At 43.5% G+C, this 27,889-nt stretch overlaps 3 protein-coding genes across 5 annotated transcripts; 2 read left to right on the top strand and 1 right to left on the bottom strand.

The window, feature by feature from the left end:
* Positions 1–1,937: 1,937 nt before the first annotated feature.
* Positions 1,938–12,363, bottom strand: PHOSPHO2 (phosphatase, orphan 2). 2 transcript variants are annotated; one of them, XM_086465049.1, is made up of 3 exons: positions 12,350–12,363; positions 3,239–3,429; positions 1,938–2,913 (listed from the first exon to the last, which is right to left on the bottom strand). In XM_086465049.1, the coding sequence occupies exon 3, from the start codon at positions 2,909–2,911 to the stop codon at positions 2,186–2,188; it is 726 nt and encodes a 241-aa protein (XP_086321175.1). In that variant the 5' UTR covers positions 2,912–2,913; positions 3,239–3,429; positions 12,350–12,363; the 3' UTR covers positions 1,938–2,185. The 2 variants fall into 2 exon arrangements, with proteins under 2 accessions (XP_086321175.1, XP_009958448.1); XM_009960146.2 differs by lacking the exon at positions 12,350–12,363 and having other exon boundaries at positions 3,239–3,439.
* On the top strand, positions 4,324–10,562 carry LOC104349339 (cilia- and flagella- associated protein 210-like). The gene is made up of 9 exons (XM_086465965.1): positions 4,324–4,591; positions 5,184–5,410; positions 5,651–5,824; positions 5,919–6,112; positions 7,052–7,208; positions 8,219–8,358; positions 9,180–9,372; positions 9,699–9,863; positions 10,374–10,562. Exons 1-9 carry the CDS (start codon positions 4,324–4,326, stop codon positions 10,560–10,562), a joined length of 1,707 nt encoding a protein of 568 aa, XP_086322091.1.
* Positions 12,364–12,786: 423 nt separating the features above from the next.
* On the top strand, positions 12,787–21,478 carry LOC147415460 (cilia- and flagella- associated protein 210-like). Of its 2 annotated transcripts, XM_086465792.1 has the most exons (9): positions 12,787–12,884; positions 13,803–13,959; positions 15,025–15,164; positions 15,458–15,650; positions 16,215–16,379; positions 16,719–16,825; positions 17,715–18,492; positions 19,264–19,378; positions 21,025–21,478. In XM_086465792.1, exons 1-6 carry the CDS (start codon positions 12,787–12,789, stop codon positions 16,815–16,817), a joined length of 852 nt encoding a protein of 283 aa, XP_086321918.1. In that variant the 3' UTR covers positions 16,818–16,825; positions 17,715–18,492; positions 19,264–19,378; positions 21,025–21,478. The 2 variants fall into 2 exon arrangements, with proteins under 2 accessions (XP_086321918.1, XP_086321919.1); XM_086465793.1 differs by lacking the exon at positions 19,264–19,378.
* Positions 21,479–27,889: the final 6,411 nt, after the last annotated feature.

Raw genomic sequence — 27,889 nt, 5'->3', positions numbered from 1 at the left:
GATATTCCACACCATGGAACTGGTATGGAATATATAAACTGGGGGGAGTTGGCTGGGTCGCTGCTCAGGCATCGGTCAGCAGGTGGTGAGCAATCGCATTGTGCATCACTTGTCTTTATTTGGGCTTTATTCCTCTTTTTGTTATATTCATTTTCATTAGAATTATTACTGTATTTCATTCTTATTATTACTACTGTTGTTATTATTTTATTTTAGTTATTAAACTGTTCTTATCTCAACCCACAAGCTTTACTTCCCCCCACTCCCCCACCTTCGAATTCTCCTCCCCTGGGGGAGGGAGGAGTGAGTGAGCAGCTGCATGCCGCCTAGTTGCCAGCTGGTGTTAAACCATGACAAGGAGACACACAACATAAAAAAAAAAGTAACCATACGGAACTGTACTATGTGTCAGCCATTACCATTGCGCTGTATGACCTGTAAGTCAGGCAAATTAAACCTGCTGGAACTTGAGACCCACCAGTTCTTCAGACGCTGCCTTTGTGCCCTTGCACAAGGCTACAGGGCAAGATCTCCAGTGCAAACATCTCAGGCGCCTATCAAATATCCATCATTAAAGCGATGCTCCTGACAACTCAAGTATATTATTCAGGACATCTTAGACCACAGCCTGTTCAAGCAACCTTCTACAGTTCATTAAAATAGGTGAAGGGCTAAAAGCAGGACCCTTTAACAAGGAAGTATTCAAAGGAAATCTTAATTTATGTATACTATCAGCCTGAAAACAGGCAAGACCAGCACCAAAAATCTTCAACTGAGAAAAAGAAGGTAGTGACAGCATCACGTTGGTAAGAAAATGAGAACAATGCTGCACAGAAAATGGGAAGACAGCTACAGCAATCGCAGGCTGCTGAGCTACGTCTCAGACATCTGCCACCAAAGTGCTGCAGAAGTTGGACTAATTTTGCAGTTATTAAGACACTTAAGCTAAACCAGACATCAGTTCAAATGCAGACTGCATCATCATTTTTGACCTTTTGTGGGCCTATAGGAAGGAAAACATTTGGCATGAAAATACATTACTTAACTTTAACGAGACTTATTTTTAGCATCTCTATGCATAGCCCAGCTCTTGCGGCCCATCTCACTGTAAGCGGTAGAGACTGCAGGCTTACACACAATTCCTGAACTATTTAAAGACAGAATAATTCTGCTGAAATGGACATAGATGTTCCCTTCCAGCCTGTAAGAGCATTAAACTATAGCTACGGACAAGAGTGACCAGGTGAAATCCGTGTCAACGTGCGTACGTAAGCACCGTTCTGTGGGCCTGTGCATTGCAGCAGGCACCCAGCATGAAGCAAGCCCCTGGCTGGCTCAGAGCTGTCAGCAGGGAAGACCGAACCAGCGTTAGCTCTGTACAGGGCGGCCGCAGCACGCTCTCAGGGCAGTACTCAGAATGGGAGAGTGACTTTTCTTTAAACAGAACAGCAATGTCCTTACTGCTCTCCAGAAAAGAGTGGGTCTGACTGACAAAACTAACAAAGGTGTTATCCCAAGGCTGACACCACTTGTGTTCCTTCTCTCCAGGCCCTTACAGGCCAGCAGAATACATTACACAAATCAGGTGCGTTGCTTTTGTCAGTGACAGTAACTTTTATTGTCTTTACAATGCAAGATAATACAAACTATTAAAAAGTAATTTTGTTTGGTAAAATATTTAGTATATTGAAAATATAAACGCAGTTTCAGATCAAAAAAAGATTACAAGCATACCAAATAATTAAAAAAATTAAACATTTATCCTGATCAGCAGTTCCAGACCCTTGTTCCTGGCACCTAACGTTTTTTTGTAAGTAAATAATTTCATTCTTTTGTGCACTAATCCTACTCTTTCCCCTAAGCATATGGAACAGAAAAGGTCAGTTATGCAGCCAGTAAAGGCCTGGCGGGGGGGGCGGGGGGGGGGGGGCGGGAAGACTAAGAATAATGGCAATTCCTCTTGCGACCTCCCTTCTCCACTTATGGCAGAACGTGTACTATGTCAAAAAGCTATTTTAACTTCACTTTCCTGCTATTGCCAAGACTGAACATAAACCACTTTATATTGTGTTTAAAAAACAGAAGTTCAGATAACAGCCCAATTTTACAATTTTGTGCTTTTATACACTTGCAGCTTCTCTCTCCCAGGAAGATAAAATACATTAGTTTCCTGATATCATTTGAATTATTCCTTTATAAGCAGTTTCAGATAAGACATAATATCAATAGCAGATGACCAAACCAGAACAGAACACTCCACAGGACTGAGATCTCGGGCCAGCTGAGAAATCTTTTTCTCCAAGGTATACCCTTGCCTGGGCATGGCAATATCATCCTTCTTCAAAAACATCACTGGACATAAGTCATTCCCACCATCACCTATGTATACAATTCGTGTATAACTTACTCCTCGCTCCAACTGTTTATCTAGAAATTCTTTCAAAACTTTTCTTTTGCAAAGGTTTTTGGGGCACTTTGCACAATGGTGAGCATGGAAGTTCTGTACGGTAAGATAGCCAGTACTGCTGAATGCTGCAGGGTTTGTAAACACCTCATCAAACACCTTATGGAAGTCAGCAGCTTTCAAAATCCAGTCAATAAATACTGTATTAGAATCTGAAACAATTATGCAGTCAAACAACTCCTTGTTCTCACCAATGAAACCCAGAAGATCAACCATTCCCGCAGTGAAAGGAATTGTTGTCATAGTTCTTTTCATCTCATCTTCTTTGACGCCACTGTCTCCCAAGTAGACAAAGACTCTGCCCATATATTCTGTCCAATGTCCTGGTTGGTAGGTGTTTCTTAATCCATTAGGAAGCTTTTTCTCAGGAGCACATTTCACAATCCAGGTATCACTATTTTCATCTACGATTGTATGGTCAAAATCAAAAACCAACAGAAATTTCATAGCTGTCAGAAAATAGTTTCCAAAACAAACAAAAAAAAGAAAATTATTTATATAAACAGAAGTACCGAATTCCTACCCTGCTCTTGTGCTCAGAAGAGAAAAACTCTGGAAGAAAATGAAGCATTAGGGCAAATATCTAATGAAAGTAAACTATTTATGGCCACTACAGCTTTGGGAAGTTGTATTGAAGCTAAAAAAGCAGTCTGTAAAGGTCAAAGTTCTAGTTCAGTATCAAACTTATGTTTAAAACAGATAATGTGAAAGTACCTAAGCTGCAGAGCTACTAACACTTGCTAACACAGAGCCAATCTGCCAGCACTCACGCACCATCAGTCCGACCGACGGCTCCGAGTTTCCCCACCACCACTCGCGAGCACAACCAAACTGGGATCCTCCTGGCAAAACACCTTAAGAGGCACTTCGAAAGGAAACTACTACTGAACAATGGAGCCAGTCTTTTTAACAAGGCCACACCAAATCAAAGCAGGGAACGAAAAGAAATACTGACACTTGTGGATCTGAAAAATAAACAAACAAAAAGATCGGTCGGCTTGCCGCGGTCCTGCACCTCCGGTGCTACGGCCCACCTCTGGGCTGCGGAAAGCCCCGGGAGCGGGAAGCCCCTCATCTGGTTCTGAGCGCCGCTCCCCCGGAACGCGGCCCCGCCGCCCCGCGGCCCCAGCAGCAGCCCCCTGCCAGCCGCCGCCCGCCGGGGCCGAGGGCTAAGGCAGAGCAGCGGCCCGAGGGGCGGGGCCGGGCAGCAGCACCACACGGCAGCGGCGGCCCCGGCCCGAAGGCCCGTGAGGGCACGGGACAGCGTCGGCGGCGCGCGCGCGGAGCGTTGCGTTCCCGCCAGCGGCCGCCCTGGCCCCGACCCACCTCCGCACCGGCCGCGCCCGGCTCCCGCCGCGCCCGTCCCGGCCGCCGCTCGCCACATGCCTCAAGCCCACGTCATCACGTGACTGCCCACCGCCGGGTTGCTCGGCAACAGCGCGCTCACCCGGGCGGCGCGGCTCGGGGCCATGGCGGCGGCGGGGCCCGGGCCGCCCCGCGGCAGGCGGCGGCAGCAGCAGCTCGCCCGTGAGTGAGGCTCCCTCTGCGGCACTGTGCACCGGGCACCGGGGGGTGGGGTGGGGGTGGTGTGGTGCAGCAGCGCCCAGCCCGTAGCCGCACCGGCTGCACGGGGCTCCGGGAGGCTGCAGGGGTTCCGTGCCCCCGTGTGCAGGGTGCCCCTCCCCACACTCCCCCTGCTCTCCCAGCTGCGGGCAGCAAGACAGGCTGTTTCTGCCTAAGAATCGCCTAAAAAGAGCTAACGCGACAGAGTGGGGGTGCGGTGCCACCCAGCAGCTGAGGTCAGGGAAGAGCTGGGTGCCCGTCAGTGCCCTGCGTGCAGGGAGCGGCCGCCTCGGTGCATGTCTGCTTTTGGCAAGGGCACCGGCACCTGGGACAGCGGGAGGACGTCGGGTCTGGTCCCTATCGTAAGTTCAGCAACTGGCCCCTATCAACAGTTCAGCAACTGCATCTGGAAAACAGACTTTGGCATCAGCATCGCTGTGAGAGAAAGCCTCCTCGCAGCTGCGGCCCGGCCTGTCTGTCTGCTGCAAACAGCTCAGCACGGAGGAGTTCTCCCAGGACACCACTCCGTACAGAGAGCCGTTTCCTTCAAAAACACCGGTGGCAGTTCGAAGGGCATTTCACAAAACCTAGTCATCACCTAGAAAACCTGTATTTATGCATGCACATGTGTAAGCCTCGTACAACAAAGAAATGTTAATCGTTCCAACAAATCAAGAAACTCTTCCACAACAGATCTATTTTAGTAAATATGAGGAGTGCACAGGACAAGGGTGGTGAGGCACAGTGTGTGCCCAAACTGCTGCCTCAGCCAGCCAGCAGAATGGCTTTACGAATATTCTCCCCTTCCTTTTGGGAATGCTCGCTGGTCCCCACTGACCTCAGAATCATGCCTGAGAACTGCCTGAAGAGTGCTACGTTACCACAAGCCAAACCTGCACACATACACAAACAGGCAAGGGGACAGACACACAGTTAAGTCAGTCAGTGCCACAGCCCAAGGACATGCACTGGCCATAGTCAGACTACAGAGACAGGTACCCTGTCTTAGCTCTGGGGTACAGGGATGGGGAGAGTAACTAATACGACGGATAACTTAAGTGTTGTTACTGTGCAAGAACTGAAATGCTGATACGGGTTTGAATATAGGATTTTCTGGTATCAAATAACCTCAGTATCTTTTCTTCCCTCTGCACAGCACCACATCATTTGGAAGAAAATAACATTCTAGATCGGTATTTTCTTCCAAATGAAGTAGATCTTCATCAGGTGATTGTATTGCCAAAAGCAGAATGGGAAAGGATTCAGGACAATCTTAGTGGCACAACTAGAGAAGCAGCACGCATCCTCGCTGAGAAGAAAGCACGGGAAGAAATGCACTTACGCTCCAAAGCTGCTGTCAAAGACTGGCCCAATACCATAATGGCAAGTACAAGATACATTTGTAAACTAGCTGTACTCCCTTAGTTTAATACTTGCTTTTAAATATGTATTTTAACCAAACTCCATTTTATTTAACAACTAACATAAACATTTAATTTTTTTAATTAAAGCTAAAATGCTAAACTAAGGGAAAAACCCCAGCAACATTGCGTACATGACCTGATTTATACGTTTTTAATCCATGGGCTTTAAACGTGATTTCTAACTTTGTCTGCACTGCAGGGCCTGGCACAACGGAAACTTAAAGCCAAAAAATTACGTGAAGAAAGGGAAGAGGAAGAAAGAAAGTTACGTGACTTGGAAGAAGAACAGTTCCAAGCAGCAAAACGGAAGGAGGCTATTGATCATGCAAAAACCTGCCTATACTATCAGAACGAAAGAGTGAAAGAGTTGCATGTTTGTTGATAACTTTTAATTTTTAAATTAAAACTGCACTGAATATCTTTAAACACTTCAGAACATGCAAATTATTTTAAATGTTCTCTTGCAGAGTGCACTTCTACTTACTAACGTCCTAAAAGAAAGAGATGCTCAAGTTGAATTAAAAAAGTTAAAGTCAGATGTTAACAAAAAGGAGGATGAAGAAAAGGAACGTGAACATAAAGAAGCTATTCTCAGAGAGCAAGAAAAGGCACGTCAGCGTTATAAGAATCAACAGGCACTACGCAGAGATCAGCTGGAACAGTAAGTTATAATTAACTAAAAGTAACCCTACTTTATTGTTCACTTAAACTCTCTTTTCATGAATACATTCTATAAGGTTTTTACAGAAACTTACTAATAACTCAGTTCACAAATGCGATGCTTTGAAAGTCCAGAGACCCACAAACGACCTTGCACAAAAGGGGAAAGCTGTGACATGCAGTGTCTTTTAGTTGCCAACAGTCTGCACATAAAATCGCCTCCAGCAGGGATCAGCAGGTTTTAGATAAATCACTATTCAGAAGTTGTTACTGAAAGTGTATTAACTCAGTTTGGGTTCCAGAAAAGGAAAGGGTTAAACCAGATTCTCCATTTGCCTGTAACTATATTCCAGAGAATGCTTCAAGAGAACGCATAGCTGCCACCTCCATTCTTTCCCTCAGCTCTTCCAGAAACCTCTTGGAGGAGGCCCCAGTGGTATTTATAGGACTGGCCCCGGTGGTCTGACAGAAAGAATCAAATTCCCTGAGGCAGAGGAAGGCTTCAAAGTCTGGTCTCACATATTCCAGGCCCATCACATAAATCCTTGCAGAACTTTGTACAGAACACTACCAGCTTAAGCTGTTGCCTGTATGCCCAGGAGGAGAAGCACAGATATGGTGGGACTTACTGGGGAAACCTTGTTCATTGAGGGTGCTGCAGTGCTAGGCCAGAACATTATGGATGTAATGGTGCTAAATGAGTCATCCAGATAAAACTCGTTACCTCCAGACTGCAAACTGTGAGCATACTGTGTAGCTCATTTCTGGTCAGAGGATTGAGGGCTACCATTACAAACAATGATGCTATTTTTCACCTCTAATATTCTACCCACCTCCAATTCAAAGAGGTGAAAGGTACCTATGGTTATGGAGAATCCGTACCTGTTCATTACTTCATGCAGTCCCTAGCCCATTTATTCAACTCCTCTTTCTGATTCAGAATAAAGGAGCACAAGCATCAGGCAGATCTGGCCAAGCTAGAAGACAAAAGAGAAGGAGAACAAATACAGAGATTGAACCAATTGTACCAACTGGAAATTCAGAGAAGAATGGAAAAGGAACAGGAGGAAAAAGCTGAACGCCACAGGCTGCATCAGGTAAGTAACAGGAAAGCAGAGAGTTCAAAAATGCTTGTTTCACTTTGGCTGCCTGGTGGGGAATGATAGCATTCATGTATCTAAATGATCCCTACATGAGGTGTGCTGACAGCTTCAGCTGCATTGGCTCATACGCCTACCCTGCCAGTTGCAGGCCATGTCTTTCCTCTGTGCTTTTGAGAAAGGCCTCTTGGAGGCAGGTCCCTTCTCTTGTCTGAAGGGACATTGGCCCCTGATGCTTTGACTGGTCTATGATTAAAAAGTCTCCTATAGACATCAAGGAATATTCTCCTGGACTTGAGAACTGGATTTAAGTTCCACATACCTGCTGTTTTAAGCCCATTTTAATTTGTTAAGAAGAGGGAATAGCCTAAAACTGAACAAAACAGTATCTTTTTAACTAGACTTTCCCTTTATGATTGGAGAGGTTTAGAAATTTAGTCAAGACCTCCTGCCTTCTCTCATTCATCTTTAAAGGCATCTTGCTAAGCGCAAGCTAGAAATGCCTCAGAACAGCTCTGGCCAGCATGCAAAAGACAGTTGGTTTTTCACATAAAAGTACAGAAAACTCCTCTTCAGCTATAATTTGGATTAAGCTCTTAGACTGTGATAGTTTTGGATGAGGTGGGCCAGGAACAGCATGGTCTGTGTATGTGTTGGTGGGGGTTGCACAGTCCCATTCCTCTCAACTTCCCCCTCTCCCATGGGTGCGAATGGGAGCAAAGGACAATGCTCGCTGCATTGTGTAGCAATTTCTTTGGCTAATGGGCTGGAGCAGCAGCTGTTCGATGCTCAATTCTCCTTCGCCTTTCTCATCTCTACTATCTCCTCTTCATGCATTTTTGAAGAGGGAGGCAGATCTAAGTGGAGTACTGACAATCCCTTTCCTCTCTTCTATCCTTGAAAGAAATATGAAGATAGACAGTAGGGAGTGATTCTTTTAAGTTGCTACCCCAGGCTCAAATTTTCTAGACTTTATTGCTTACATCAGGACCATTTTGCCCATGCAGGAACATGTAAATGACCAGAAAATAATCAAAGCAGTAGAGGAACAAAAACAAATGGAAGAAGATGATCGGATTAAAGCTCATTTTAAAGCAAAGGAAACTATTGCCAAGCTGATAAAAAAGAAAGAAGCTGAAATGCGTAGGTAGGTACAAAGGTAGAGTATAAATTGTAAATAAACTAAAAATTTCACTGTAGTAATTTTCATATCTTTCAGACTGATGATGTAACACAATCCACAGTTACTCTAAAAATTAAATTCTACTGATAGGGAGAGTAGGGAATTCAGGAGAAAAAGGAAATTCTTTTACAGGTTGCTTAGTAATTGGTGGGGGGCAGCAATCTCTCCACTGTGCAAAGTACAAAGACTTACAGAAGCACAAAGCTCTGCACCAGTGTGTTGGGAAGTCTGATTTTCCATACGGCCTGCCAAGCCTCCACCTCCTCAGCAATTAGACAATTAAAATCCTTGACGAAAGTATTTTTGGGCCTAAGCTATATTTCCCCGAGTCAGATCAAGAAAAATAATTTGACTTCTTAACTATGTGCCGATATTAATTCATTACATCGGGTTATTACTAAGGGAAGATGGTTTATCAATTTAACATTGAGGGCAGAGCATGAGGATACCATTGAGTCAACCTCTTCCTGCTTCTGGCCAATACTCCCAACATTTCTCCTGTGATAGCAAGATGCTAGGCAGACTCTTCACTGAGTAATCCACCTCATTGTTGCAATGCAAAGCTAGTGTTACAATACAGGGAACATTTATTTGCTAAATCAGATAATTTTAAAAAATAAAACAGAAGGAACACAAGGAGATCAAGGAGTTGGGCAGGTGGGCCAGCCTGTGTGGCAAGAGCAGAGAAGACTAGAAGCAGGACTGCCCAGTTTGGTAGCAGTAATGCTTCAGGTAGACCCAGCTGTATGCCCTGGTATGTTATGGTAGCTCATGTTCTTCTGCAGACAAACACAGGAACGGCAGGACAAAATCGTTAGCCAGTTAGCTTTGCAAATGAATGAGGCATTAAAGAGGGAAGATGATCGTCTTGCTAGAGACATTGCAAAAAGAGAAGCTGAACGAGAAAAAAAACACAAAGAGAAAGAAGCAAAAGAAAAGGCAGCCATTGCATCGATTGCTGAACACAGAGCCACTGTGGTAAGCAACCCAGCCTGTTCTTATTCCTGCTTGCATCAGCTGAGGAGCCTGGCCCAGATCACAGCTGGTGGCTCTGGTGCCGTGCATCAGCGTGCTTCACCAGGTCTGCTGACATCTTTCCTGGGGTCCTCTCTCTCTCCCACTTCCATGTGGGCACACATCTGCCAGGGCTGCTGAAAAACCCGGGCTTGGACACTGGCCAGCCACAATGACCGTGCTTATCAGAGTGCTGATACAGGGCTGCTTCTGCCAAAAGATATGACTTCCAGCTTAGCAGGCTGTCATCTGCTTGGTTAACTTTTTTGTGTGTATTTTGTAAAATACAGATGAAGATGAAAGTGGAAAAGGAGAGAGAGGAAAAAGCAGAGGGTAAAAAAGAACTTCATGCGTTAATGGAAGAAAACAGCATCTACCTGGAAATGGAAAAAGCCAAGAAACAAAGACAACGTGATGCAAACTTGGAAGTACAGAAATTTCAGATCCAGCAAATGGTAAATAGAAGAGCTGTACCCTGTCAACCCCTTCAGAACTAAACACACATCTAAACCAAGAGCAGCAGCTCCTGCCTGAGAGGAAAAGAGAAAGCTTGCTGTGTTTTGTTTCAGGTTTTTTGTTTGTTGGGTTTGGTTTTTTTTAAATCATGTATGCTCCACATATGCTGGTGTTGGTGACCAGCCTTCTCTCAGACCAGTGGTGCACGTCAAGGCTGGTTTGCAATGACAGATCACATCCTGTCCTGTGCCATTAGGCACTACTGCTGCCCTCTTGTATCTTCTGGTCAGGTCACCAAAGAGCAGCAGCTAATGTTGATGTTCACTCAGCTATTTAATGTACCCTTTTTGTGGGGATACCGCAGGGGAGAGAAGTGGGGAAGGGATCATATTTGCCAAGTATCAACTAACATCACTGCAGATCTGTAAGGTTTTACCCTCTCCAAATTTCAAGGGACAGTTATGCCATGAAAGAAATACTAAGCTTTGATATTCCCTTTTCTCCATCAGGCTGAAAAGCAGGCAAAAAAACAGCAGGAAAAGCAAGCAGACTTGGACTACGATGCTGAGAGACAGGTTATTGCACTTTATAAGGAGCGTGAATTTCAGAGCTATGCAAAGCAAGTAATTGAATCAGAGTCCAAGACTACACATCATCTTTATCCTCTTCTCAAAGCATCCAAAGTTGGAAGATTTTGACACAGTCCATTTTCCAGAGGAAAAGAAGGAATAAATACTAGTTTCAAGCACAGGATAGTGCTGGGACTCAGTTACCTTGAGCCGTACTACTGCTCAAGAAGTTAAAAACATGAAATAACACTGAGACTACCCAACAAGGAAAGGCAGAAGCAGTTTTCCTGTGGTTAAAAAAAATACCTTTTTGAACCTTACAAGCAGAGTTAAGCTACAAGTTTTCTATATTGAATATATACTATGAATGTGGAAGTGCATTTGAAAAAAAAAAAAATGCCAGAGGACTGGTTATATTCTCAAAATTCCCCATCTTTTCTTTTATTTCATGAAAGTTAATTAAACTTGAGACAGGAATGTATGACATATAATTGACCATCAATGTAACCCACTCCAGCCAAAAGCACACTGTTATTTTTTTGTTATTCATTATTCTAAAAATTCACTGCCCAGGGATTTTCAGGCCTGGGATACAAATTCCCAGTGCAAAAGGTCACATTTTTCACTAGCCTACTTCCAGTTAAGCATTCCCCATAATAGAAAAACAAAACAAAACAACTTTACAGAGTCTACAAGGCAAGAAAAAACAACCTAATATATGTGAAAGTAAAACCAGTGATGGTACTGCAGTGTTTATAGCATTTTGCAACTGTCTCTGTAAAGCAAATATCATGCTATAAATTAGTTATATTATACGAAAATATGAATGTGATTTGATCACAGCTCTTAAAAGGTCACCTAGGAGACAAATAGGTCCCAATACCGCTGTAAATAGCTACCACAAAAAGTGCATGGCAGCAAGAGACAACACTCTTGGACTGTTCTTTCAAAAAGATTAACAATGATTCAATCTGCAGTAAATAGATCCAGGGCTAAAGTTGTTTCTCAGATCCCTCAGCTAATTTACTCTCCACCACCTAAGTCACACACACCTCACTCCTTAGTTTCTTTCACCATCGTGTTCCTGCCTTGGACAGAGTTAGGCTTTCCTATAATGACTTTCTCCACCAGTAACCTGGGGTCTAAACAGGGTTTCCCCCTATTCTGGGGTCCACTGGAAACAAAGTCCAAGAAACCTGAAGCTTTGTTGCACACAACCTTCTGTTCTAGCCTCCCAGCTGCCCATCTCTGTTGGCTAAACTAGAAAAGTTGTAAAACTATTAAGTTGTAAAAAAAATAAATAAATAAATAAAAAATGAGAGTCTTATACAAAGGATGCTTGACAATATTTTAGTTTGGAAAGTGAATCTTTTGTGTGCCTTCAAGTTTCTGGCTTCCAATAGCAAATGGCCTTGAAGAAAGCAGAGGACTTTGAGCAAGATGTGAGGCTACCCCAGAGGCAAGGTCCCTCCTGCAAGCTGAGGGCCAAGCAGAGCTGGTTTTACCTCCCCTACAGCCTAAAACAGATGGATGCAAGATGGACGTACTCCTTCCTGAGGGCAGTCGTCATCTCCTCGAGGAGTCTCTTTCAGGAAGGGGAAAATTTCTGGAAGGAGGGGGAGAACCGACCCCCTCATCCAGCTCCCAGGGCCGCCAAGCGCTTCCCTCCGCAAAAACAGCGCCTAGGGGCCACCTTTTAAGGTCAGCTAATGGAGAAAAGCGAGTTTACGACAACCCCAGCTACAGGCAGGCCTAGAGGGATGACGGCTACGTGCGAGACGCGGCGGCCCATAGCGCCAGGCCGAGCCAAACGCCACACCATCGGCCGCGCAGAGCGGAGGCAAGGCAGCGGGAAGAAAACCCGCTAGGGTCGGAGCAAGAAGACAGCGGCAGAAGGGGGCATTACAGCCTCTTACCGGGTACAGGCCCGCTACACGGAAACGGGTATTTCACGCACGGGCGGCGGGCGGCTCCCTGCCTTAGGAGAGCTGGGGCAACCGCCCGCCGCTCCCCGGGGCGGGGCTGGGCTGGGCGGAGCGCGGTGCCGGGCCCAGCGACAGCTGCGGCACAGAGCTCACCGCCCCGACCTTGTCCCCTGCTGCCGCCAGCGCCTGTAGGCAACACCGTTGTCCCCGCCAGAGCCGGCAGCAGGCGGGCGGCTCGGGGCCGGGGCGCTCCCGCGGGCACTGCTCGCAGCGGCCGCCCTTGCTCCTCTCGGGGTGGAAGAGCGAGCCCCGCCTTCCCGGGACAGGCGGGCCGCCGCTGCCTCGTTCTCTCGGCGGACTTCGCTGCTTCCCGGAGAGGCGGGCGCTGGGCGCGGGTCCGGACGGCCTGCGTCGGAGAAAGATCGATGATGGACCGCGATGGGCAGGACGCCGCCCGCCGGGAGGCAGAGCTGGAGCGCGGGCGTTACCTGGACCGCCGGGCCGTGGCACAGGAGCAGCTGGCGCAGTGAGTCCGGCGGGGTCCGCCCGGCGCCGGCGGAGCCCTCAGGAGCGGGGGGGAGCGGGATCTGGGTGGGAAGTTTTCCCGTGGCCAGCTCCGCGCTGCCAGGCTCCTCCTGCAGCGCCGGTGGGGTGGCACGCCGGGGGCGCGAAGCCGGGGGTGTTCGGGGCTCGCCCAGCCGAGGCCCCTGCGCTGGCCGGGCAGGCCTCGGCGGGCCTCCCGCGGCGGGAGCAGCGCGCCCGCCCGGCTGTCGCGCCCGCGGCTGCGTGGGTCACCTCTAAACCATCGGTTCTGATCCTTCTGCCTCCGTGGCCAGGCTGAAAACCTGTCGCTTCTCCTCACCCTCTGGTTCCTCCGTAACTCTGTTCTCCAGCTTTAGACGTGTCTCGCTGCCAGTGGCTGTGTCTGTCCTAATGAATCAAACAACATGGTCTGTATTCTGGCACTGAGAGCAAGTGCCTTGTCTCCCTAAGCCAAAGCTCTTTATTATTGCCACTTCCTCTGGCCCAGAATCATTCATACATCCAGCTAGCACGGGCTGATGGCCTTGTCCATGTGCTGCACAGTGCTGTGGCACTGCTCGGATGACAGCTAGCTGGCAGAGGCCCAGCTTGTACAGGGAGTGGGCTAACAGTTAAACAGGCTAGTCAAATTCAATCTAATATTCGAGTCCATATGCTGGTCATGTTTGCTTTTGCTAGTATAAGCTTAACCAGCAACCTTGTACTAGGACTGACCTTTGGCCAAAGGATTTGTAGCTGCTTTTTAAAAAATGTGATTCTATTTTTGATCTCTGACATTCTACTTTCACTTCAAAGTATGAGATTTTTTTTATTGTTAAAGCACCTGTAGATGTGCAGAATCTGCATCTGTTCATTACTTTGTGTAGCCCCTAGCTCATTTAATCAACTCTTTCTGATTCAGAATAAAGGAGCGCAAGCATCAGGCAGATCTGGCCAAGCTAGAAGACAAAAGAGAAGGAGAACAAATACAGAGATTGAACCAATTGTACCAACTGGAAATTCAGAGAAGAATGGAAAAGGAGCAGGAGGAAAAAGTTGAACGCCACAGGCTGCATCAGGTAAGTAACAGGAAAGCAGGGAGTTCAAAAATGCTTGTTTCGCTGCCTGGAGTTAAATAGTTGCATTAGGCCCACAAATAAATGGTCCTAGTGGCAACAGGGGGTGCGCTGACAGCTTCAGCTGCATTGGCTCATATGCCTACCCTGCCAGTTGCAGGCCATGTCTTTCCTCTGTGCTTTTGAGAAAGGCCTCTTGGAAGTTGTAATGTGGCACCTGAGCTTTGACTGATCTATGATGGCAAAAGTCTGCTATAGACAGCACGGAGGTTGTCCTTGACTTGAGAACTGGATTTAGGTTCCAGGTACCTGCTCTATTTTAAGCCCATTTTCCTTTGTTAGATAGATGGAATACCCTGAGTCTGAACTTGACAATATCTCTTTAACTTGTCTTTCCCTTTATGATTGGACATGTTTAGAAAATTAGTCAAGACCTAATTACCACACCTGCTGTTTCACTCCCCATGCCTGCTTGAGCAGGGAGACTGAAGCGGAGGTACTGTGATGATTCACTGGCATGCCAGAGAGTAAAAGGAGAGAATTCCCACTGAAACTCTACTTGCTTTCCCCACCCCATACTCCTTCTCACCTCAGTTATACAAATCTTACCCCACTTGCCCCCAATGTTGTATATGCAATAAAAGCGATATCTACCCTCATAACTCCCATTTCTGAGTCATTACAAAATGCCTTGTGCCTTACATTTTTACAGTTCTACAGACTCTTACTGTTTGAGCCCTTCAGAGTCTGTGCTATGTGAATGATACACAGGATGGCAGCAGTACAGTTGGAGCCAGTGGGGAAGTAGAGGAAAGAATATAACTTAAAGATACTGTGTTTGGGGCTGCAACCGCATACTAATTTTACTTTTGTGGTAGTTTCCGGTAAACAGAGCACTAGAACTCTCTTCAGTCTCTGGGTTTCTAGTTCTGTAGCTTCTCCACTGATAAAACCAAAGACCTTTTATTATAGGCTAGGCCTGAAGTCTTTGCTAGATTTTTTTTTTTCAGTTCATGTTTCCGAAATCTTATTCTACATAAAAATAAAAATACTTTTCCATTTACACAGGAGTATGTAGCTGAACAGAAAATAATTAAAGCTGAAGAGAAACAAAAAGAAGATGAAGATGATGGTCGGATTAAGGCTTATATTAAAGGAAAAGAAATGGTGGCTGATCTGAGAAGAGAAAAAGATGCAGAGACTAATAGGTGGGTCTGGGGCTACAGTTTTCAGCATTAAGATTCAAATTTGCAATTTAGTTTTGCAACAGATGTTACTCTGAATTTTTGTATCAGCAAAATCAGAACTTGGTGATAACAAGCAATTTTTTCTGTAATTAAAACTTGAAAAAGAAGTAGAAAGTCCAGAAGAAATGCTTACCAGTTTCAGCAGTAATTGCTGCTGTTGGGGGTGGACGTGGAATTGCTGGCTTTATTAGGAGCAGTGCCTCAGGTAATCTGAGTGGATATCCTGGTATGTTATGTTAGCTCGTGTTCTGCAGGCTAATGCAGGAGCATAAGGACAAAGCTTTTGAACAACTATCAGCACGGATGGATGAGGCATGTAAGATTGAAGATGATCGTCTTGCTAGAGGAGCTGCAGAGGTAGAAGATGAATACCAAATAAAAAACAAAGAGAAAGAAGAAAAAAAGGCGGCTGCCATTGCATCTATTGCTGAACACAGAGTCGCTGTGGTAAGAAACCCAGCCTGTTTTTATTCCTCTTTCTGTCATATATACTTGTACTTCTGAATGCTTTTTAGAAACACCATCGATTCTAGCACACTTGTCTTGAGTGAGATGCATCTGCAAATTCTCACTTAGCAGCTGCCTCTCATATTTACCATCTATAGTTTCTGAACTAACTCCTTAAGAAGGTGATGATCCCTTCTGAAAAAAATAGACGTGGAAGGCTCTGTAATTGTGGGTAACTTGTGTAAAAATTTTCCAGACTCTGCACTGCGTACTCCAGCCAAGGAGCCTGGCCCAGATCACAGCTGGTGGCTCTGGTGCCGTGCATCAGCGTGCTTCACCAGGTCTGCTGACATCTTTCCTGGGGTCCTCTCTCTCTCCCACTTCCATGTGGGCACACATCTGCCAGGGCTGCTGAAAAACCCGGGCTTGGACACTGGCCAGCCACAATGACCGTGCTTATCAGAGTGCTGATACAGGGCTGCTTCTGCCAAAAGATATGACTTCCAGCTTAGCAGGCTGTCATCTGCTTGGTTAACTTTTTTGTGTGTATTTTGTAAAATACAGATGAAGATGAAAGTGGAAAAGGAGAGAGAGGAAAAAGCAGAGGGTGAGAACGATCGTAATCAGTGGATGACAGCAGATCATATCTACCTGGAAATGGAAAAAGCCGAGAAACAAAGACAACGTGATGCAAACTTGGAAGTACAGAAATTTCAGATCCAGCAAATGGTAAATAGAAGAGCTGTACCCTGTCAACCCCATCCAGGCTGTCTTGGCCCATGCAGGCTGGGGAGAATTACCTGGGAGGGCTGATAATAAGAGATCAACAGTGACAGATCACATCTTGTCCTGTGTCATTATGCCATTGATTAATTTTTTTTCAACCATGCCACTACTGCTGTCTTCTGTCATCTGGGCAGGTTACCAAAGAGCAGCAGCTAATGATGTTCATTCAGCTATTCAGTGTACCTTTTTTTGGGGGGGGGGTATGGCAGAAGAGAGAAGCACGGAGGGATGATATTAGACAGTATCAACTGACTACCAGCTAACATCCATTTTCTTCATCAGGCTGAAAAGCGGGCAAAAAAACAACAGGAAAAGCAAGCAGATTTGGACTACGATGCTGAAAGAGAAGCTTCTTTTCATAAGGATCGAGCATTTTGGTGATAAAGACAGTGAGTAACTGAATCTGTGCCATTGCTGGATGTGAATTTTTATTATCCTCTACAAGTATCCAAGGAGGGAACAAAATGTGAGCTTCTTAACTAGGACAACTACAAGAGCGGTGGAATGCATACATGTGCAGTATTTATTTAAAAAAAAAAAGGGAGGGTAGAGAAGGATGGTTGGTGTAACACTATCTATGTGTCTCCTGCCAAATGTACGTAAGCCCCCAGCTTGCTCAGGGGCTGAGCAAACAGTTGGCATTGTGCAGGAGGAGTGTTACAGCTTGCGTGCCTGAAGACAGGTCCAAGAACTGTCCTCTGAGCCAGCACAGACACAGGTACTGCCTGGGTTGGTCAGTCCTGCTGTGGTCTGGGCTGCTGCGCTGTTTTTGGACAGCAGGATGTGGCTGGGTGGAGCTGACTGACTCTCTCTACCTGTGCCAGTTAGTGTGGTGTATAAGGTGCTCATTTGTGGAGTGAGGAAGTTGCTGCTGAGATCTTGACACTCATGATGTGTGTGTTTCAGAGGTTTTGCCAGATTAGCTCTAGCCTGGTGTCAGGGCTGAATGCCCATCACTGGTTGGAGCACATCTTTCTGTTTGAGTTTCATCCAAAAGGGTCCAATTTTTGATCACTCTGTAATGTGAATCAAAGCACAGTAAGTAGGAATAATCCTACTTTTTTGTTTCAAGAACTCACTTCTGACCAGAACTAAAATGTTAATGTTACTATCAACTAAAAGTCATACAGAGCTCTCCCCCATTATCTTGAGGCAGTTGATTTTGGAAATTCTATATTTGAAAAAAGGGACATGGCAATTAACTTGTGAAATTGTCTCTAAATATGTTTTTTTCTTGGTTCATTAATGAAAAATTTATTTCCCTTCTCTCTGAGCCAGCCCTCCTTTTACTACTTCAAGCTTTTTTCAGACACCAGAAAGAATGGAAACTTCTAATGAGACCTTTTGATCGCAGAAGCTGGAGCCTTGAGAAGAAACATTGACTACAGCAGAAGTGGTGCTGAAATCTGCAGAGCTTAATAATGCTCCAAATGCATCCCTAAGTGCATATTTTCATATGCTTACTACCATGCAATTGATGAGTTAAATGGATTTTAGTCTGCCTCCACAGCAGCAAGAAGCAAGATTGATTGCAGCCTCATTTCCTTCATAAGCTTCAAGAAATGCCCTGTTCTACATCTATGTATGTCTGCATAGAGCCTGCTTCCATGAGGCTTATATCCCTTTTACATTGAACATCTACAGAAATATCAAACTCGAGTACCAGAAAACAAATCTTTCTTTCAGTACACCTAGAGGGAAGAGTCCTGCATAATTTTAAGCACATTGGCTAAATACAGATTTAGTTACTGAAATTCAGCATGAAAAAAATACATCATAAATCATGATGTCACTTTATTCCATTGACTTTGAGATGTTCATGCTTTGTGTACTTGCTTTAAATCACTGAACCTAGTTTAGGGCCTCTATAAAACTAGGCAAAAAACCCCTCAAGTGTTTTAAGAACATGAAGAAATACCTGAGGTTTTAAAATTGTCAGTGACAAAGCATTTTGGTAACATTTCATTGTCTTTTACAGTTGTCCTACATGAAAGGCAAGAATGGAAAGCTGCTTGCAGGAATAATGGAGAAGACTAAAATCAGTTTGATGTTTATGGTATGTTGAAGAAAACAGGAAGACAAGACAAGCTAAGAGAACAGCTCCCTGTGCAAGTAGAAGCAGTTGAAAGCTGTTGAACAGACTGAGATGAGAAATAGAAAAAGCTGGGTTCATTCAGTCTGGCAATAAGGAGACTATGGACTGACCTAATTAACAGCTGCTTGAAGGATAGTTATAAGTCCAGCAGAGCTAAACTCTTCTCAGCCGAGTCGGGTGATGGATATAACAAATAGTGACATGGGACGTCAGGCTGAGTAGTCAGGAAAACCTGCTTCACCAGGAGCATAGTATGATGACACTGGGTCAGAATGGCCAGAGGTGGTGGAATCACCACCTGTGCAGGCTTTAAAGATGTCCCATGTAAGGCCCAGAGGTCCTTTTTGCTGCCAGTTAAAGATGGCAACAAAATACAGGGAGATCAGCTGCAGCTGATAAGAAGGGAAATTGCTGACCTGGAAGAATCAGGTCAGTTAATTGAGAGGTACCTCTAATGCCTAGTGTCACTACTTGTATTCATTATTAGCTGAAGTTTTAATTAATAGCTACCAAATCAGAATATGCTTTGAGAAATAATTTGAGTAATAAACTTTAATTACTGCTTTTGCTCAACAAAGCACCCTCTCAGATGGTGCACTGCTTCAGGAGGTTGCAGCAGATGAGAAACGCAATAGGTATTGACCTCATTAGAAGGTCAAGACCTTAGAAGTGCAAGGCAACCCTCAGAGGGACTGAAATGGACACCTTAAATCAAACTTCATTTTTTTCCAGACCTGTCACCCAACTCTGGAAGTAGAGCAGCAACTTAAGTTTGAACACATGGGCCTCCAGGGTCTAATGTGGTTTTCTGCCAACAGTAACACAGCTGGTAGCTGTGTCGCTCATGGTAAGACAGTACTGTCATCATGGATCTAATACAACTTCTACCTAGGAAATGGATGAGAGAAGCTTTCTAAAATGCCTCATATCCTAAGGGAATTTGAGTTCAGCTCTTCATTGTTACGGAGTGTTCCAGGCTGGAGTTACTAGTTCTGTTCAAATTCTTCTAACATTTTAACAGTCTTTGCTACTGCTCAGCTCTGAGGAAGTTTGAAGAGGACACCTACCTGGAAACAAACTACCCATCAACAGAAGAGTTGTCACCATGCGACTATTAAGGATGGGCATTTTCATGTCCTAATACAGACTGGCTGTATGCTATTGAAAAAGAAAAGAAAAAGGTTTTTTTCAAAGCTCACTGCTCATGTAAGGTCAAATAATTTGGTCTGTTTCAATAGCTAAATTCTTTCAGATGCCTGTTACTAACTTACACCTTTCTAGTATCTCTTGAATGGAAGAGTGCTGTATAACTAGTCCGTGATCTTCCTCCTTGTTCTGGCAATGAATCTTTCAGAGAAGGAAAATTCGCTACTTAAATAGCTCTAAAAAACCCCAGAACAACCCCAACACAAAAAAACTCCAGAAAAACTTATCTCTGAAGGCTAAGACTTCAGAGGGAGTTGAAGACATCAGAAAGAGATGTCATCTTTGGAATTCTTAAACTTGAAATGTGTGTAACCATTCCCTTTACACTGCGGCACTGCCACCACTACAATGCAAGCTTCTTTTTGTTTTGGTGTATCGTGGCCTTTGGCATTAAGAACTAGATACCTCAGTGAATACATAAATTATTCAAACCTGCCCTGTGATCTGTTAAACCAGTCTCTAGAAAGCAGTCTTAAAGCATAGTTGTTCATAACTGGTTGCTACTGACTTGCATAAATCAGCATGGCACCTTCTTTTTCTGCATATTGCCTCATCTGCAATACATGATCCAGAGCAATGCAGAATTCTGTTGGGTGCTGAAGTGCTTGTACAGCAGAACTGCAGGTCCAACAAAATTCCACATTACATCTCTGTTAACCTATTAGTAATTGCCCCCCCCCCCCCCCCCCCAAATGAGTAGCACCTGGTCTGACTTCTATCTAAAAGAAAAACAGGCAAAGGTTAGAAAGCAGCAACATGTACTGGAAGAAGCAAGCAGTATTTACTGAGCAGGCCAGTAAGGCCAGGATCAAAGGTATGAGACTACTCAGATCTGGGGAACACAAATCCAGCAACAGGTACAGTGGCATAGCAGACCAGGGAGAAATCGGACTATCTTTGGTAAAGCTTAGTGTTACATTACTGCTACAGGTCAAGTATTTCTGCATTAGTTTCAATTACAACCTATCACAGAACAGCAGGGGTTGGAAGTGACCTCTGGAGATATCTGGTCCAACCCCTCTGCTAAAGCAGGTTCACCTACAGCAGGTCACACAGGATCGCATCCAGGCAGGTTTTGAGTATCTCCAGGGAAGGAGACCACAGCCTCTCCGGGCAGCCCGTTCCTGTGCTCTGTCACCCTTAATGTAAAGAAGTGTTTCCTCATGTTGAGGTGTAAGACCCTGTGCTCCAGTTTGTGCCCATTGCCCCTTGTCCTGTTACATCCTATCAGTGCATATACAATGAATTGTACAGGTAATACTTAAATTCTGTTTGTTTCTTCTTCAGAAATATACCTGACAGCTACAGAAGTATCTACTAAGGAATAAGAAGATAGCCACTGTCTCCTTACAAGTTGTATGTGCCTGCAAAACCTATCGGTGCCTAACAGCTGAAGCAGCTCTGGAGCAAGTTACAAGGCATGGTATTTGCAGAACCTGCCTATACTCAGCTTCAGCTGAAGCAACAAGTACATAGCTACAGCCATAGCTTGTAACTGTACCTGCAAATACTCTGCTTTTATTACGGAACAAAGCAGTAGATTCACTCTCTAGGAAGTCAATGGGTAACAGCCAAAGGTAAATTATCAGTACATCTGTATTGTACTCCTCGAGTATTGCTGGGTCTCCAGGCTTGATTCAAACCTTCTGTTTTGGCCTGAAAAAATTCTTACTGAGCAAGTAATAAAATTAAGCTGTTTAAAAACATTGCCTGTAACAATAAAAGATCAGTGTTGACTTTACCTTTTATTTGTGACAGTTTTCTACTTACTTTTACTTTGGAGAAGGCAGTGGAAGATAGGAACACTGTCTTGAGAAAGTTGTGGCACTGGCTGAGTCTTTAATCCTTTAAGGGAAAGAGACATCTGCAGCAAGACTGAGTGTATCCAGCACTCAAGTTTCCAAACTGTTAAGAGATAGTTATTTAGCTTAAGTAAGTTTTAAATAGAACAAATCACTTAAGAGTTTCAACGTTGTGTGATTTAGTATGCTGTTTGCTTAGCTCTACTGGCTTAGCACAAGCAGTTAGATTTGCTGAGGCCTTAGGCTGCAAGCTGTAAACTTTTGCCTAGGCTGACTGGATGTGTACAGAACTTGGGTCCATTCAAGCAAGACAAGGCCCCCAGAGCCAGGCCAAACCCGAAGATAAGGAGGGTACCACCACCACCAGCAGCTGTGACTAGTCAAGATACCGGCCTGCCTGGAGACAGGGGAAAAGGAATCCAATGAGGAGGCAGGTGGTGTTGGGGATCTCAGGCCAGAGTCACCACTGGACCACAGGGTGTGTGAAAGGCACATGAAGGGTGGATGAAGGGCAGATGCTGTGTCTGTAAGGGTATAAATGCCCCACGACTTCTTTGTTCAGGGTCCCTCTCTGGAGGCACCCAGGTCGAGCTGACCCCTGAAATTCTGCTTTGGGAAGTCGAGGGTTTGAACTGTGCTGCTTTAGCATGAACTGACTGTAGGGAACAGGAAAAAGACTTTCCTGCTCTCTCCTAAGCACTCTGCTGCCAGCACAGCCAGGTTGCCAGGCTGCGATTCTGGTGTAGGTGACTGATCAAAACCTGTTCTTGCTCAGTTCTGAACTGCCTGTAAGCTGTCCTACCACTAAAATAGGTATCAGCAAACAGGTAGTTCTGTAACTAGTGAAAACTATTCTGCTTCACACACACAAAGAGACTGTTTTATTTGTGTAAGTACAAGATCAAAGTTTGCAACTAGCAAAGTTTTCTACTAGCAAAAAAACCCAGTGATAAGACACTAGATGAGCTTGGCTGCATTTTTATATACGTTACAATACACAGTGAACAGACTAATTTGTCATTCTGTAGTAGAAGCTCTAATTCCATCTATAACTCAACACTATCATCCAATTTAGCATGGAATAAAAATCTGACTATTCAGATCTTGAGTAAAAATGTATAGATCCTGGTAGTGTCCTGATGTCAAATCATCATACATTGTAAATCTGTACAAAAAGGACTACCACTTTGAAAGTGACACTCATGAGTACATTTACACACACTGGTTGTACCATATGACTCAGAAGTGAGTATTACTCTAAAATACAGAAGATGCTAAGTAATACTGCAAGAAGCACACATGGCAGACATACAGAATACACTAACATATGCAAAAAAGCATTTATTTCTGAGAAGTACTTTCATACACAAGTTGTACATTTCATATCAAGAACTCATTCGCCCAGCTGACAACTGGATCATCTTCCCTGTTGGGAACTATAAATTACAACATGTCCAAAAGACTGGTTTCCCAATATTTAAATACTACATGCACAATACTGCCTGTATAGTTACCCACAATTCTTTTAGCTGGTGAAGGAAACCAGTTACCAGCTAGTTCCTCTTACCACTGATCATAAATTAATAGGCCTAACTTTTTTCCAATCCTTCCAACCATTCTTTTCAGCAGCAGCTATGGCTAAAGCCACACACTGACTACTTTTTATATACAGTTACAGGAACATGTACAGGATAGGTAGAAATGTCTAACTTCCTGCCAAAAATAGCAAGTTTCCTTAAGTGCTTTGCATATTGTGACATTTCAATTCAAAGTCAGGGTGCTGCATTAGTTCAGTTTATTTAGTCCTTTTAATGTTAATGTTAGAACTTTTATGAATACAAATATAATTTAAAAACCAATCATATGCATATGTAGCCATTTAAGATCTGTCCTCTGAACTTACTCATGTTAACTGCCCCATTAGTTTCATTTGAACAGCAACTACAATAGGAAGGACACTAATTTAATTCTTTAACAAAACATACCTTTACCCTTCTGTAGTTTTACTATCTAAATTCATCACTTTTATTATATTTTATTACTGCAATTACCTTTGTGAAATTTCATACTAAAATTAGAAAACTTATTTTGGTACAGTAGGTTTTGGGTTTTTTTTTAAAAAGCAGGTGAATATTACTTTTTGCTTTTATGCAACACAAGTTTTGTTAGAATGGTGTTGCTAACAACAGGAATTGTTTAAGGCTAAAAAATATGAATTATAGTAAAAATAAACACGCAATAAGATGGAAAGCTGAAGTTTTATGCTAGGCAACTGCAGAATTGTACCAAATTCAAATTTTGCAAAATGCAGAGTTCACAGACTTTTTGATACGCATTTTCTTGAATAATCTAGTCAGGAAAACTAAAACTGCATTAGGAAAATTACTATTTTCAGCAAAAGAAGGAAAGAGCAATTAGCAGTTTTTACATTTCTATCATATTGTCTCTAGAAGTATGAAGATTAATTTTGTCACCGGTATCGTCCAGGTTAAGTTGACCAAAAAAAAAAATTAACTCATGGCTGCTGCTAAAATACTACTGCCTTTTCTCACAAAGCTGTTCTTCCAGTATTGGAGGGAGAGAATATATAGATGACTTAAAAGGTCTTTGAAAAAGCACAGCATGTGTATCTCTAGGTTTTCTATTATAAGGAAAGTCCTAAAAGCAGGGATGTAAGTTTTGTCGATCAGACAAGCAATGAGTCTACCATGCCTCTAGAAAGCGTGTCCAAAAATACTTTATTTGCTTCAATAAATCAACAATAAATCAACAGTTGCAGGAAAGGCAGCTAAAGGACTGCTTCTTTTATGTTTACATTAATCTAAAATCCACTTGCCAGACTGACACTATTACAAATTAGACATTGTTCGGGCATCACTGCAAATTCTTCAGGGCATCTGACAAAGACCACTGCAAGAAAAGTCCGTAGTGTGGAATTTCAAGCAGCAAGTGAGAAGTTTCTGGTATAGAATGGGATAGAACAAAAATGTAACCATTACCTTTTCTTTTCCCCTTTAAAAAAAAAAAAAAAAAAAGGCCAAAAAACCCCAAACAAAACAAAAAAATCCCAAACAAAGCAACACCTGAAACGCTATGGCTGTGTCAAAGAATTAGCAGACAGCAACACATCTTTTACAGGCAACAGTGTCTATACAACCTTACATTATATCCACCCACCCTCAGTAAGAATTTGTGCTTCTGAGTTGATGGCAGTACCCAGAAAATCTAACATCAATAATGGTCTCTTTCTGATCAAGTTTGGAAAGCTACTGCCAATACCAAGTTCAGCATTCCATGTATGTTCATAGGTTGTGTGGTATTAGTAAAATGTCAGTATGTATTGTGAACACAACAGAGAACGCACGTCTAACCTTTGGAAATTATTTCAAGCCCGTACATACACTTAAATGTTTGTTTACAAAGCTAGTCCTGTATTCCCTGCCCTCATTTTGCCTCAAATCTTGAGGTTCAGAAATTCTCTGGGGCAAGGTCAGTTCTGGGGTACTGACAGAAAAAGTGGTCCTCTAAATGTACTACTTTCTTCTCCATTTGCAAGGGAAGACCATGAGCATTGTTTTGATTCCCCCTGGTACCGAAAAGTTACTGCTTTCAAATATGCTTCCAGCTCAGTTCTGTAAGCCAAAGCCAATGACCTGTGACACAGCTGCCGAAGATGGCACTGAGCTACTACGGCACTAGGCAGTTACTGTGAGGCTGGGAACAGGAAAGTAACGGTTACAGGACAGCAAGAGCAGTAGTCAGTGCCTCACATGGCAGCACGACTCACTCTCCGCACTTGGGGACATTTTGCTGTCCATGGGACTCTGCTTCAGTCCCACTGAATTCTTATCAGTGTTCTCAATTTACAGTTTGATAAAGAAACGCACAAACTGGCAAATCCTCCCTCTTACAAGATTGCAATTGTGTTTCAGTCTAAACAAAGTGATTGGCACTAAAACAATTTACTATCAAATACGATACAGGCAAGGCATGCACTCAACAAGAGATCAGGTGTATCCCACCATGTGCAATTAAAAGTAACTTCTTACAAAGTACATTAAAAATAAGAAAATGAGCTTTGTGCCATCAACTCAGATGAAGTTTTAACGTGCTATGAAAGAAGTAGAGCTCATTTAATTTGTACAAATAATTTTCTGAGCTGTAACAAAGAAAAAATCCATAGGAAAGGGTATACAAGCACATCTTTTGAAATAACTAGTTACACAAAACTGCAAACCACAATTGGATATAATCTCCACTTTGAGATTTTAAAGACGTTGTAACAATTTTTAACAATTTGCCTTATTGCCGACTACTTGCATTTTTTCCCCTCTTCTACAGCAGACCCAATATAGTTGAGCGGTTTTTTTTTGTTTGTTCACATGCTTGTATGACCTTCAGTGGTACTGACAGGAATATTCTCAGTAGCGCAAACGAACTTCCTCAGCGATACTTTGCTTGTGTATCAGGTCCATAAAAAAATAATGAAAGAACATTGCAAACAGGCAATTTTTAAATGAGACACTGAAGCACGTGCCATGTGCAGCACAGTATATATGCACTGAGGAAGCCTTTGTCCAAGCTGCCATACAAGTCTCTTAAGCTATCTTCCTAGCTTTTTCTTACTACAGTCCCCCAAAACAGGACTACAAGTTCTCCAAAGTCATAGAGTTCAGAGGGGCTTCACACAGACCAGGTCCACTATACAGGTCTTCAGTTCACTCCTATAAGCTCTCTTAAGTAACAGCTGTATCATCCACCCACAGGTGGGCTTGGGAAACATTCTTACACATTCTGCATAAAGTGACCACTGCAATGCAAAATTCATACTAAAACATAGGAAAAAAAGTTGATAGCCAAAGCAGCTCCACTAACTATTCTGCTAAAAAGTAACGCTACACACTTCTAATTTTCTTCCCTTAAAAAGCTTATATTGTTCACAATCCTGTATTTTCTTTTGCTTTCCAGACATAACTATGTCTTTCTGTAGAATAACTGTCTGAGTCACAATGTCAAGCCAAGTTTCAGCAATTCTGCTAATCTGCTGTAGACACACACTGTAGATCACAAAGGTGTTATATAGCAAAAATGTTGACGAACTCATAACAACAGACAGTAAGAACAAGTTACATCATACACTCAAAGATCTGCCAAAAAAATCAACTATTAAAACATTGTTTCGCTTTGACACAGCTTTACATTAATGCTTGTCACGTCTCTTCAAGAATTTCAAGATTTGCCAGCCTTTGGTGTGAATAGTTCAAAAGACTGAAAGAAGGGTTTGGGTTTGTACCAAATCTATCCTCTCAGCCCACTCCGTTAAGTTACCACATACCAGCCGCTCTTTGGAGATCGCACAGATGTGGGCACTCCTGCAGCAACACCAGCCAACCTCCCCCTCTCTCCTCTGAAGGTGTGGTGGTCACACAGAAACGGGGGGGGGGGGGGGGTGTGCTAGAGGCAGAAGAGGAAAGCAGAAAAGGGAGGAAACTGGTTTGAGGAAGACACACACATAGCAGAGAATGAGGAATTCACAGTACAGTCTTTAGAATGAAGGTATGCAGGGAAGAAAACAAATTTTTGTTTTTTAAAAAAATAAGAGCATGTCTTAAAGCATTACTTGAAATTCTGTTTCAACTACCCCAAAAACCAGTATTGGAGAACTGCAATAGTTTTCTCACAGACTGCTAAGGAGCAGCAAGAGTAGAAAGGATTTTCTGGTTCCTTACTCTGACACCCACTGCAGATTCTGGTAATCTCTTTCATTTCTGTGCATCCATTAATTAACAACTGAAGCAGGGTAGTCTGAAACATCCAAGCTGAATTTTCTGCAGCAGAGAAACAGGAAAGCATGGAACAGAAAAAGGAGGTTATAGGGAGAAAAATTACACTGATGAGCACTTCAAAGAAGTTTCTTTTAGGAAAAAGAAATAACTCCCAAGCACAGATGACTGCCTTACAGCATAAATGAATTCTGCTGTTGGCAGTGAGAGAAGTACAAACAGTGAAGGTTTACTTAAATTAATTCACTTTGCGATTACAAAAAAAAAAATAAATGTAAGTTTCATCTATAAATTCATTTTTTTAGGATTTATACCTACTGAAATACAGATGTAGCAACACTGGAGTGATGGACACCTTGCAACATTCTCCTAGCTTTAAGATGACATGTAGTGTACTTGCAGCCTTCTTCACACATGAAACGAGCTCCTTCACAGGCAGCCATTGCACTAAACTAAATTAATCAGGTAAAAAATAAATGTGGCATAGAAGTTACCTTTCTAGCTGCCAACACACAAGAAGGATACATAAACTAATGAAATATTTAAAACACAGCACACTGTATTACA

This window comes from Leptosomus discolor, chromosome 5 (assembly GCF_034619465.1).
Source record: "Leptosomus discolor isolate bLepDis1 chromosome 5, bLepDis1.hap2, whole genome shotgun sequence".
NCBI lineage: Eukaryota > Metazoa > Chordata > Aves > Leptosomiformes > Leptosomidae > Leptosomus > Leptosomus discolor.
Note: the sequence above shows the minus strand (reverse complement) of the source record. Positions and strands in the feature narration are given on the sequence as shown.

Bases quoted from the DNA above. Each gene is read 5' to 3' on its own strand.
- PHOSPHO2 (XM_086465049.1), bottom strand. From the start codon at position 2,911: ATGAAATTTCTGTTGGTTTTTGATTTTGACCATACAATCGTAGATGAA.
- LOC104349339 (XM_086465965.1), top strand. From the start codon at position 4,324: ATGTCTGCTTTTGGCAAGGGCACCGGCACCTGGGACAGCGGGAGGACG. The intron at 7,209-8,218 runs GTAAGTAACAGG...TTGCCCATGCAG, and splicing joins AACGCCACAGGCTGCATCAG to GAACATGTAAATGACCAGAA. The intron at 9,864-10,373 runs GTAAATAGAAGA...TTTCTCCATCAG, and splicing joins AATTTCAGATCCAGCAAATG to GCTGAAAAGCAGGCAAAAAA.
- LOC147415460 (XM_086465793.1), top strand. From the start codon at position 12,787: ATGGACCGCGATGGGCAGGACGCCGCCCGCCGGGAGGCAGAGCTGGAG. The intron at 13,960-15,024 runs GTAAGTAACAGG...CCATTTACACAG, and splicing joins AACGCCACAGGCTGCATCAG to GAGTATGTAGCTGAACAGAA. The intron at 15,651-16,214 runs GTAAGAAACCCA...TGTAAAATACAG, and splicing joins CTGAACACAGAGTCGCTGTG to ATGAAGATGAAAGTGGAAAA.